Here is a 13373-nt window from a genome sequence, read left to right on the forward strand (position 1 = left end):
AGGGAGTGAGGGATGGAAGTGGCGAGATTATTTGAATATCCCATATTTAAGATTCGTCCAGCGTAGACCGAGGCAGTGATTGCCGACTTGGCAGGCCGGTCACGTGGCTGGCACGTCATACACGTCAAACCAACCCCCCCGATGGAAACCGCCCCTATTGCGCCTAAGGCCACCGGCCGGTCCTGCGAACACTTTACATTCTATTTTCACGCTGTACTGACCCCGATGTATGCGACTTTCTTAACATATTCGCCAGATATTGGCTTCTGGCACGTGATCCCTGCTCGCTCGATATTCATTCTCCAAGAGTGGACGTCGATTTCTGACGGTTCTTAACGCGATGACGAGCCACACTTATCGCTCGACGATATAAATGTAACAATTCTCTACAAAATGTTACGTTTATACGTACTTAGCTAAAAAATTTCCTAATTAAATTGCACCCGATTCCCCGTGTTAGTTCGAAATAAAAAAGGTGACTTCAAGTTAAAGGGTTGAATGATACGATAATCCATCGAGAACGAAGTTAGCGGTTAGATCATCCACCGACTGGCCACGCAAAAGCTTCCCTCTCGAAGTTATGACGAGCACCTGACGCTCTAAATGGCGCTTGCTTCTATTTTATGCGTGTCACCGCCCCCACAGTGTTTTCACGGGACGACGAGCACCCCTGGACTTTTTCCTGGGGCTCCTCGCGGGGCCAGCGCTCCGCCTGCGAAGGGGAGGACACCTAACCGAGTTAAATAACGCTACATTAGCGTTCTTCGGCGATACAGGGGCTGTCCGAGTGTGAAATACCCTCAGGCTTATCAGGCTGCCGCAGAGCTTTTTTTTTTATTAGCTTCCGGCCGATCGTTTTCCAACTATCGTTTCTCCTCTCGCCTCGGTGCCTCCGCGTAAAGGAAATTCTGATACGGGAGCCCATGCTTTCCGGGAGGACACGTTTAATCGAGTTTGGAATTCGTCGAGCAACAAGAACAATGGACTGGATCTGCGTACCTCGTGTTATCTTTTACAGCTACCGAGGTGCAGGCTCGATCGTTGCAGGATGCAACATTAACCCTCAATGGACTTTATTCTTTTTTAAGAATTTACGTTCACGAGGAATGGATCGTAAATAGCGATTCGTTAATAATTTTCAATTGTTTCCGAATATTGTAATATTGCGTAGCTGGGAAACTACGGCCACAGAGAGACGAGGCGAAGCAGAATGGATGAAATTAACGATGAATATCACCGCGTTTCAGGACGATCGAGGTGGAGTCCTATAATAGATTTAATTACTCCCTTGGAGGAGCCGTTCTTCGCGAGACCATTCGCTGCCACGCAACTCCATAGCACGGTGAGCACGTAACGGCGCCGTTTTACCTGGCCGCGTCATCCTTTGTCCTTTTGCCACAATTACCGTCGTCTAGACGCGGCCTTCGTTTCTACGCGAAATGACAATTACATAGCGCCGGGGATCGCCTCGTCGACCGTTTCTTCCCTCGAAACGACCCGCTCCTCCGAGAAACGCCTCTGCCAAAAGCTTTCTTTCCTCCACCCCCCTGGCTAACCGTTTCCCGACGAGATAGCGAAACTTTTATATTTTCGAATAGGCTAATTGCATATATAAAATCTCCCGAAGTGCGCCTCGAAGCGATTCCATTCCGAAAATATCCCCTTCATTGTTCTTCGAATCGAACTTCGAAGGATCTCGAGCTCTACCGAGGTTACGATAATTGATTTCTCGATAATTCTGAAAGAACTTTTGCTTCCAAACTTTTTGGTAGATGATTCACTGGGGGAAAAATTTGTCTACGCGCCAGATACGTGACACGAGAAATTGTTAGAAGTGTATATGTGTTTGGACCATGGGGTCGTTATTATTGGCGTCGATGGTGTTTAGACTAAGGTCGAGTACGTATCGATAGAAGTGTTTAGGTTTAAGTATTTTAGATATGGATAAAGGATCCTCCGTAGTGATAACCTCATTTGTTTAGAATATTATAAAGATAGGAATCGAGAAGGTTCGACTTACTTAATAATATAATTTATATCGTTAAGTTTAGTGTCCAAATATTTGAATCCGACCATACGCCTGTGATTATCCTTGACACCCTTACAAAATATACCCCCATAAAATGTTCAACAGTGTTTTTGCAATATGAAAAGTTGAAAATTCCAGTACCAGTCGAGCTTTCCCGATGATACAGTTTTTGATCTTGTACCGTTTAAGAGTTACAACCGTACCTAGTTGCGTGAAACACCCTGGTTACAAGCCGAAAGAAGTCGAGTTCTTTCTTCCCTCCCTACTCTGAACACTTCCATCCCCTACACCCTTCGCGGCAGCACCCTTTTTCTCGTCTCGACGTGTGCAAGAGAGATCCTCTCTGTCCATTGTTACCGGTTCTCTCGCCCCTCTACCCACCCTTTCACAGCTCTGGCTTAATGGCTGGCGCGGCTATCGGGTTTCTGCAGAAACGTAAAAGATCTTCGAGGAAAGCCGCGAAAAGATGCATCCGGCTTCCTCCGCTCATTCGTCGATACACTATACTCTCTACGATCCAACGTCGGGGAAGTGGGAGAAAATAATTACATTACTATACTTTGGTATTTGGAATTAAAAATGAAACTTTTCTTTCGCTCCCCTGATTTCTATTTCTTTTATACATGTTTATTTTCGTTCCTTTGCTTATATTTTATATTATTTCCAAATAAATTTTGAAACGTTTAAACTTTGAGACCGCGTATCTTCATGATCGAAGTTAGAAGTAGGGTTGAGAAGATAAAAAAGTCCCGAGATCCGACTACTCATCAGCCTGTTGCAGAACGACCCTCACGTAACCAGCGTGGGCTGGTGTATAAAAAATCAGGAGGGTTGCACCCCTAGAACGCGGCGTTCCGTCGATGGCAGATAACTGGTCGCTAATTGATTATAATAAGTGATCAGGAAGCGAGGCCGGAAGCGGGGAGGACATCCGCGTGACTAGGGGTTGTCGAACGGCGTTATACAACAACGGTTTCCCAATACAACGGAACAAGCCCTCTTTAATTTCAGAATAACGCTCGAAGATTTTTACTTTGTACCGGGGAAGTCATTTCTTAACCCTGGTCGTTCGAATTATTACGGAATATTAGGAGCATTTTAATAATAAAATTACTAGTGGAGCGATTTATAACAACGAAACCAAGCTTCACCGGCGTCGGGAAAATCGTCAGGGCGTACGAAAATAAAATTGCAGACTGTACGAAGAGTAAAAGAGAGATAGAGAAGAAACAAAGGGAACGAGGAAGGGGGGATCACGGGACACGCGGTACCGACAGCGGGGGCGTTCGACAATTTATCGTCTTCATTTGGCCACGTCCATATTTATTGCGTCGTTACGAACAATATGGCGCCTATTAAGCGAAATACGGGCCCCACCGTGGACGCGGAATCGAATTAATACCGGGCTTGCGCCGTGGCCGCCGCCGTGTCCGATAATAAGCTTAATAAATATTGACTGTTTAATTAATGTATAATCGACGCGTGGGACACGCCGCGCACTATCGGCAGTCCATTGGACCGCCCACTCGTGCCCACGAATTTATTAGCGGTTTCGCTCCCAGCGCGGTTTAAAGGCCAAGCTCACGTTTTTGTCGCGGAACTTTCGACGTTTTTAATTGCCTGCCGGAACCGGGGCCCTTCCGAAGTCAACCCGACCACGCGTGGGTTCGTGCTTTCTTTCTTTCCGTCGATCGGTGGACGGTTATAAATTCTCTGCGTCAACGAATGCCAGTCATTGGCGTAGTCTCACATACGGCGTCAATCGTCTTGGATATTATTTATTTATTTTGTTTCGATAAGGTTTTAAAACCGTACCTTCGTCTACGAACAATGTGTTATGGTACTCTCTAATTTATTATTATTTCGATTTCGGTTTCTGTAAGTTTGCTTATATATTGTAACACACTTGTTGTAGAGGAACGTTTAGATAAAAGGAGGGGTAATCGACAAGTGCATGCAACCTTCGATCAATAGATCGATTGAATATCAGAGTGGCGAAGTAGAAGAGCATTCTGGTAACGGAAACTGGTACAAAGAAAATTCAACCGGAACGATCTTATCCTGGCGTAAACGATCACGAGTCAACCGTGAACCGTGCACGTGTACGAACTAATTATACGTCCCCGAAGCAATTGGAGAACGTGGCGCGCGAGGAACCGTCGGCCGAAGAACGGCGAAGAAACTGTTCGTCGTCTGTGGGAACGTCCGTCCCATTAATGGAATCACCAATTGCAGACTTATTGGTTTAATTGCTAATTGCTAGTCTCTTTATCTTTCTATCCCACTCTCCGTGCCGCGAAACGAGGAACAATGGCGCCGACACCCACCCAGTCGATGGATGCCATTTTCATAAACGATACCTCTCCCCCTTACGCGTTGTCGCTTCCAACCACGGACCGCTGGGGATCGCTTAAATTTTCGTGGGCGAGGGAATTAATCTCCCTCGATCGAACGTCTCGATTCTCGCGTCTTCCCTTTCTTTTGGCGGCCCGGAGCGCCGCGCAAGAAAGAAGAACGGAAGTCGTACTCCGGGCCCCCGTGAGAAATATGTCGAAGAAAGAAAACGTCTTCGAGATCGTTCCCCTCGTTCGCGGGCGATTCTCCTTTTCTTCGGGCCGCTCGAGTTCCCCGACGTTCCGAGAACAGGCTGCCATACTCGTTTTCATTTCCCCTTACGCGATTTGCGGAACGAGGCGCGGAGCCTTCTGCTCGCGCAACCGGCTCGCGTGATGACCGAGGCGACGCGGTTTCGTTTCCATCGACGCGTCGAAACTCGCGAATTTCGGGCTACGTTGAAATTTGTCTCGCTCGAAGGATGGAAGGAGAAAGGGGTTGGAAACGAAGGGAGCTCACAGAGGGGGTGCGAAAACCACGGTCAGCAGTCGGACGAATCAGCATATTCCGTTTACGGGACGTACGGTCGGCGGAGGTCGACGATAAAAATCTGAAAATCCCCGGGAAAGCCGCGCCACGGAATTTGAATTTGCTCCGATTCGAGCGGGGCTACGGGACCGTGAATCCTTCGGGCGGAGGAGAGGCGACGGAGGCTCGTCAGCATTCGAAACGAGTCCGCGTTGTCACCCTCGATCCGAATAACAAAGTGAGGCCGCTGCTGGTGGAAACGCTCGTTAACCGGCTGCGAACGTTCCTGTTCACGTAACCCCTTTTTACCGAACGAATCGCTCGGACAGGCTGATTGGCGTTCTGGGAAACGAGCGTCGAGGAAAATTAGTCGTTTCGACTGAAATAATGTCTATTCATCTACCGCTAAAATGAAGATCATACCAATTATAGCTATATACGTATCGTCCCAAATTTCCTTGCAATCCTTTTATTTACAATTGTGTAATATTTACCACAGATAAATAGAAATGCAACAATATATTTTTCGACTTGGGAAAAATTTTAATGGGAGATTCTAGAGGCCAAAGCAATACGAAAATCAAGAACATCAATTTGTTGATCGAGGCTTCGTTGAAAAGTTATTAACGTTTAAAATTCCGCTTGTAGAACGGTAATCTACGAACAGTTGCGTACGCGTGAGAGTGGTTCTCACTCTCAATAACTTTTTAACGAAGCCTCTATTAACAAATAGGTATTCTTGATTTTCGTCTTATTTTGGTCTCTAGAATCTCCCATTACAATTTTTTTTAAGGATGATCGAGCACCCTGTATATTGAACGCAATGGTAGTTGATCCAGACCAAATAGAAAAACAGTAAAAGAATGTGTTGTTTAGGTTTCTTAGAAGCTCTAAAAATTGTACTATAACGGCGTTAAAATTTGATTTACTCGCGGAAACGGAGTGTGTTGGGTTTCGAGTGTGGCAGGAAGAAGGGAATTCGCGTCTTCGTGGAAGCAGCAGATTAGCAAACAGAGGGTTCGTCGTGCAGCTCTCGAGAGTCCGTTTCCCGTAGTCGAACGGCGCAAGATCGACGTTTAAGCTTAACGGGAATCGAACGATACGCGGTAAGGCTTTTTGCGACTAAGCGACCGGCTTTTCCAGGGACGGCGCTACAAGAACCGGACGTTCTGGATTGCCAGGCGTGAATGGAAGTTCTCGGGGGAGGGTCGGGAAGCCGTTTCGGCATTCAATAGCGGTTTTCCACGGTCAACCTCGGTCCTCCCGGCCGATTTGAATAACAAAATCACCAGGAAGACGTATTATCGTCCGCGGCCGTGCGACCGTCGCTACTTCGTGCGAGTTTATCGCGCGAGTCGTTTGCATTCCAAGCAAAACCGATCCCCGTTGCGACGTTCAGGATTTCCATCCACGTCGATCTCGTCCTTCGTTCGCGATTCCGAATCGCTTTCTCGGGGCATCGTCTACCAAAAATGTCGGGGCTGCTCCAATTCGAGGAAACGGAGCTGCGTTGGCGATGTCGCAAGCGATTTGCATGATCGTTGCGACGACAATCGGGGGCTTCCATTCGAAGATTACGAACTCTCGATCGAGACTCGATATTGGGGAAAAATGAAATTGATGGAACTATATAATTTTGTTTGCATAGATTTATACCAGTTGTACTATGAGAGATATTTAATAACCTCTGATTTCTTTCCTGCACCTGATCGCCCGCTACGATAGCAAACGTTATTTAATTCTGATCACAGGCGTCTATTACTGACCATTTAAGCTCTTACGGTCGGACATTTTGAAGCACGAACCTTACGTACAAATTATGTATCAATTTCAATATCGATTTCTTATCCATTGGTACCGTTTGAACAATATGAAATAAAATATCCTATTGCCTTCTGCGACTACTTGGCATTAGGAGTCGGAGTCCAGACGCTTCAATAAAGTAGGTGGACAGACTCTCACGGCGGTGTGTATCAACAGAAACAATAGTGATATCGTCTTCACCGGATAACGATCGACAGGTGGAGGAGAATCAAGCCATAAATTACGGAGTCGACCCGCAGAATCGAACCGAACGATTCTCGGATAGATATCTAGTATAACCGCCGACACCCGGTTCGTCTTCGACGTAGCCCAGCTCCGGGAGTCGCGGTTTTTCGCTTATCGTTCGTTGATCGTCGTTAAAACGAGGGAGTAACGGAAAAAAAGGACGGTAGAAAGAACGAAGAAAATCTCGTCGGGAGTTCGCATTACAAAGTATGATAAGGGACTTGGCCGTTCTCCGTTCGAGAGATCTCCATGAAGCCCGCGTTAAAAGAATCTCTGGTCTGACCATATCGGTCGAACAGGTGTGCCTGTACGTCGCAGGAATAAACGATTAGCGATTCGATTAGCATCCGCGGATCATATCGATCGCGGCTGCTTGCATTCCGAACGACACTGACCGTTCTTTCAAACGCAATTTCGCAACCGGCCTGCAACGTCGATTCCCAACCAGCGCGTCGCGGCTCGATGCACCGCGCACCGACCAGTTAATTTTCGGCGATTCATTATCGAGGACACGAGAGTTAATTAACGCAGAGTATCCGACGATTTGCACCTGTTCGACGTGGTCGATGGCGCGAAAAATTTCGTACCATCGCGAGCCTCGAGCGTTCGACATTTTTATTGCTCGAGGGGAACTTCCACCTTCGTCGACAGAAAATACATTTTTCTTTCTTTAAAATATCTCGTAAAGTAATATAGCAATCGACTATTACAGATATGCATAGAAAAATATTCTAGAGTCCATTTTTGGTGCACACTCGTATAATTTAAGAATCGTTTCGCTTCAATTAAAAGAACATGAAATATATTTGTCTCATCTATGACGATTATGTACACTGATTGGGATACGGTAGCTTGAAACAATTTGCACGACAAGGAGTTAACATGGAACGCTCGATCGGAGGCTACTGAGAACCAGCTTAGACAAGAAGTAAAGGGTGCGAGAGGATTAGTTTGTGTGTACAGGGCGTTCAGCTACAGGTGTCGGAAACTTTGAGATGTGGTTCTACGTACCAAAATAAGAGTTAGTTATTTATAAATAGAGTCTAAATGGCTAAAAGTCGATGTCTTAATTGATCTCTGGGGAAACATCTTGTAACGCTTTATTAAGACTCCGTGCACTATTTACAGTTCCACGTTTTCTTCGACAACCTGTCACTCTTGGCAGTTTACCACTTTCTTTCATCGACCTCTGCCACCTGTTCGAAACGACAGGGATATCGTGTACCTCGACGTCGTAGCTACGGTCCCACCGGCCAACGAAAGAGAAATCAACGAAAAGAGGAACGAACAATTAAGGGAGAGAGAAGAGAGAAGGATAGACAGCTCAAGGAGGAGGAAAGAAAGAAAAATGGAGCGGGTGGCGGTGGTGGCGCTAGGCGATCGGAAGTGTGTCAAATTACAGAGGTCCGTGATATTAACGACTCCTAATGACATGCCCCCCTCCAACCGCGGGCCCCTTCTCCCACCTGACCGCTCGAATCCCCACCAATTCGACGTCTGATTTTCTCCTACCGACTTCCCTCGAACCACCAAGGTTGGATCCCTCACCATTGGGCCCCCTCGACCGGGCCCAACCTCCGGTGCACCGGACCCAATTCACGGAATCGGCATTAAAAATACAATTACTAATTGACGGAGGCTAATAGCAATAAGACAAACAATGGGGCTAAATGCTATAAAATAAAACACGGGTCGGCAATGATCTCCCGGTCCCCCTCGCCCTTTGGGTCCTTCTCCGAGTCCCTCCACACCCCCCACTCCACGTCGATCGTTCGCTCCTTTTGAGTTTCGCCCCCGAGTCGCTGCTCGCGGTCGTAGAGACAGATACAGACGCAGCCCGAATTCGCGGCGACCGCGTTCGCCAGAGGATCCTCCTGAGTCTCTCCTAAGTTACGACCGGTTCGGGATTTCCGAGACTCCGGGTCCCAGCGTCGATTTTTTGCGTCTTCCCAAGCTTTGTTAGCATCCCGCCTCTCGCGATGCTTATTTTTCTTCCAGAAGACACACGCTTTCGATGCACCGGACTCAACGTTCCCGCGGTTTTGCTCGCCGTCCAAGGTCGACTGTTTCTGGACACACGATCTTCCGACGATTTCGAAAAGGTTTTTACAATTTTTAGTAGATAAATTAATAAATTAGAATCAGAATAAAATAACGCAGGGATCCCTCCCAAAATGGTCGAGCCCCACGCATCGAGATGGATTTCGAACGTGTCGCTGATCCACTCGTTAAAGTCCAACGTCCCCGTCATTACAGTCTCCGCGAGGAGGCAAGATCCCCGGACGTGTTACATTTCGCGACACGTGACAGTCCCTAGAAGTGCGTTGGCAATTTCTAGACGACGCGAACGGTCAGCAGAATTACACACGGAGGGTCGACGGTTCTCACGCGAGCCTAAATTATCGGATCCTTCTCGGACCTGTCGTTCCCTTTTTCTGCTGTCGCGTGGGAAGTCGCGTGCTCGATGGCCGAGCGTATCGAGAGCCAACGGTCGTCGATTCCCGCTCGGCCAGGTGATAAAATCTGCCGAAATTTTACTCGATTGGCAGGTTCTCGAGGTTTCCGGAAAAAAAGGCCTGGCTCGGCCCCCGGGGGCTCGACGACGTCGAGGGAGGATTCCGCGCCCTTTTACGACTCCGACGAAAAGTCCAAGTCCCGGAGTTTAGCGAGCCTGGCCGGATAATGCCCCAAGTTAAAAGGCCGGTTACACGCTGCGAAAGAATTCTCCGAGGCAAATGACAAACCGCCGTGGACCCGAGTGGGCGGTGCTCGCTGAGTGTAATTGGTTTTATGACATATTTTACGTGGAAAAAGATTAGCCAATGGGACGGGGGGGATGCTCGCGGAACGACCTTCTGTTCCGTGTACTTTATGACGGACTGGCGTCCTTTCGGTCGACATTTTTTGCGAGAACCTCGTAACAATTGTAAGTTCAATGAATGGAGGTCGAACGATTCAACGATCTTTCCGAAAAATGCAAACACATTCTTGTCTTGATAGAACTTTGTATACAAATTCGAAATATTAAGCGGGTTCGAGGGTACAATTTTCTTCGTGTGACAGCAAGTTTTTCTAGCGATAAACGGGACACGGAGAAGAAGAGAAAATGCAAAAAAAGAAGCGATGCATCGTTCGACCGATGGATCTTGCATCCTTCATCTGGCTCCGACCGGGAACCAATTCCGTCCCGCCCGATTAATAAAATCCCCATGGCGCGCGTTCCCTCGACTTCTTTGCGGTCTGAAAATTTCTCAATCAGTCCTCTCCTTTCCCGGCGATTTTCTGCGTCCGCGTCACAACGCAAGCTCATCGTTGCAATTAAACGTTGCCCCGTTTCAGCGGCCATACCGGCAAAAAGGAGGCTAAGAAATAACGACGCGGATTTATAATGCCGATACTTCGCCTTTCGCTCAGTCCGCCGTGTCGTATTATTCGTTTGTGAAATTTATGTTCCTGCCATCGGCGAAGGTTAAGCCCTTCGGTACGTTAATCGTATCGCGGCAGAGAGAGAAAGAGATAGAGAGAGAGAGAGAAAGATGGAGGCTCGGGGAGAGCGAGGGAAAGGGAGAGGGAGCGAGGAAGAGAGGAACGGACGACAGACGGACGATGAAACTCTGTGCAAACTCACCTTGTATGGATTCCGGCGAGGCTGGCTCCTTATCGATTCGGCCGAGCGCGTCGCTGGCTGCAACAAAAAGTGCAACGGGGCCTCGTTAGTGACGTCGCGTTGTAAAACCGACCGGGAAACTCGGTCTTTCTCCCGTAAAAATGATGGACGTTACTCCGAAAAGAATTTCCCTCGGTCCCAAGCCGAGCGTCACTTGTCCTTTCCCGATCGAAGATCATCCTACACGATCGTTCGCGAGTTTCATACGTCGATCATGGAAACGATTTTTAACCCTTTGCGTAATAGTATGATTCGATCCAAATATTATTTTGCTCATAACCCAGTCCTAACTGACTCGATATACCATCAGTCAGGGAAGCATTAATATTTCATGAAGAAAAAAATTAAATTAACAGCTCCGGTCATCGTGCATATTATTTGCAAACAAAATGCGTCTCGAGAAGGAAAATTAAGTAATTCCAATCCCTCGAAGGCAGCGAATAAAGGACCGCGCGCACCCCTATAATTCCCAGAAACTCTGTGCCCAACATCCAGCCTGATTAAACCGGGGGACGGCAGAACCATGATCGTGGAGATAGCGCGCAGACACCCCGAGCCGTTATCAATCAGCTGAAATTATGCTAAAACGCGAGCAATCATCGTGACACATGGCGGGACGCTGGTCCTCCCCGTTCGCATTCGCGATTCCCAGAAACGGGGCGAGTCTCGGTCGATATTCAAATAATCTATTTGAACCCCTCGGTGGCGCGGCGTGCTCGTGGAAAGAAGATGGTGGTAATTCGGATCCAGGATGACCACTATACGTCACGCGGGGGGGGCGAAGACCCGTCCAGCGTGGCCGAGGGCGGCCACCTACTACCCCCTGGGGTGTCGCAACTCACCCCTGAAACGACTGTATTCAGATAATCCCACCTTTACTTTCCTTTCGTCCGCTCTCAACGGACGTACACACACACGGGCGACATTTCAATACCGCCGGCGAATAAACCACCGCAAATACGACCGGATCTGCGCGCTTTCCGCCGTGGAAAATAACCGAGACTCTAACGATGACATATCGACGGGACAGGGGATGACGGGGTCGCTGATTTTTGTGTCTCGTGGGCTGCTCGAGAGAAAAAACGCGAGAGACACGAAACGCTGAGTTTGATGACAGTTGTCAGGGCTAAGACGCTACGGGCGAGTGGGGGAACTGATTTTTATAAAATAAAAATTAAGGATCCGTGAGAAAATTCATACACCAAATGATATGTTATGTATTTTACAGCTTAATAATAACTATTTTCTTTCGTAACTGATTTCCAGAAATAAATAGAGGTATCGCGCGTTCGACAAACGGACAACTGGAAATGGAAACGGTGACGGGAATGCCAGTGCCGCGTCGTCTAAGCGATTGTCGCGCGCCTCTGAAAAACGAACAATGCGAGATCCTTGATGCGCCGGTTTTCATTATTAAACGAAGGACTGTCGTCGGAAACTGGCACACGCTTACATTAAATATGAACACCGACCTCGTTCGTGCATCCAGTCGTGGATCGACTTTTTCCAACGGGCACATTAGTCACAGGCGTACAAAATAATGCCCGAAGCGATGTCCCTTGCCGATTCGAGAGAGGAAAGGAAAAAAGGTCGATTAAATCGCGGCTGGTATGATCCATAAATACCGAGCGCACAACTAACGGCTGCGATCAGTGTCGTCCGAATCGTTAAGATGATAATGCGACCGACCGAAAGGAAACGCTTCGAATTGACCTGAAAATACTTTCCTACGCGATCAACGGAACACTGCGGCGATTAATCGACGTCATCGAGCCCGAAGCGAGCGTGGATCGGTTTCGTGAAAAAAGAAGAAATTCGATAAATACGATCAGTCCCTGTTCCCGTGCAAAGTCTCCGGAGGATCGTAAAAGTTCGCGCTTCTTTCGTATTCACGGTTCCGTCGCGAACTGGCCACTAAACACGTCGTCCTGTTTCCATCCTCGCTGTAAATCGTTCGACGATGCATAAAAACACGAGTAAGCGTGTCTTCCTTTTCTAAAAGGAAAATCTACCTGCGAATACTTTTTTAAAACGTTCGAAAGAAGCGCTGCATTATTTTCTAGTTGTTCTCTATCGCGAGAAGGGAGATTCGCGTTAAATAAATAACAAAGTTGCTATTCTAATGCCGATCGATTCCCGCTAATAAACTCGACCGTCCATAAAGTTGATATTTCTCGGCAGCATTGAGATTTTCGTGTTCGCCGCGGACGAGGCATCAATCCTTCAGTCTGTCATGTCGCTGTTGGCGAACCAGTCACTTATTAATTCGGAACGATCGCCTTCTGACAAGCTCGAATCGCGTGTTCGTCCCAGCAACCCCTTCTCCCTTAGTATTCATAAAGGTCAGCCGTGTGCGTCTCGTCGGTGGCACCTATCGTGCACGTATTCCCCATTCACCCGGTTACGTAGACGAGACACCTGTACAGCTACTCGCCAACATTTCGGACAGGTGAACACGACGGACTTTCAGCGGCCGTCGAGAAGCAGCCACGTCGACTCCATTAGAATCTCGCGAAACAATGTGGCGAGAGGATCGATCGTCACCCCTTGGCCAAAAATACTGTGACATTATACCCAAACGATAAGTACAACATCGTTGCGAGCGTTCCGCTTCGACAGACTTCGTAAGCACAAACGAAACGAGAGCAACTCCATTTTGCAATACGCAATAAAGAAAAACGCGACCTCGACGAAAGACAAAAGAACCGTGGAACATTATCCTCGATACGTTCTCACATTTTTAAAAACGACAGAGTTCAGGTTCAC

The 13373-nt window shown here is 47.8% G+C and overlaps 1 protein-coding gene across 1 annotated transcript in view; it reads right to left on the minus strand.

Annotated features, from left to right (window-relative positions):
• The window catches only part of LOC122395351 (POU domain, class 2, transcription factor 1-like), a 131073-nt gene that overhangs the window by 14114 nt on the left and 103586 nt on the right, over positions 1–13373 (minus strand). The window contains exon 4 of the mRNA XM_043392844.1: positions 10569–10625. Within this exon, the coding sequence (XP_043248779.1) occupies positions 10569–10625 (57 nt within the window). The remainder of the gene's footprint in view (positions 1–10568; positions 10626–13373) is intronic.

Source organism: Colletes gigas, unplaced genomic scaffold, assembly GCF_013123115.1.
Source record: "Colletes gigas isolate AHSC1104 unplaced genomic scaffold, ASM1312311v1 Colletes_gigas_Sc00001, whole genome shotgun sequence".
NCBI lineage: Eukaryota > Metazoa > Arthropoda > Insecta > Hymenoptera > Colletidae > Colletes > Colletes gigas.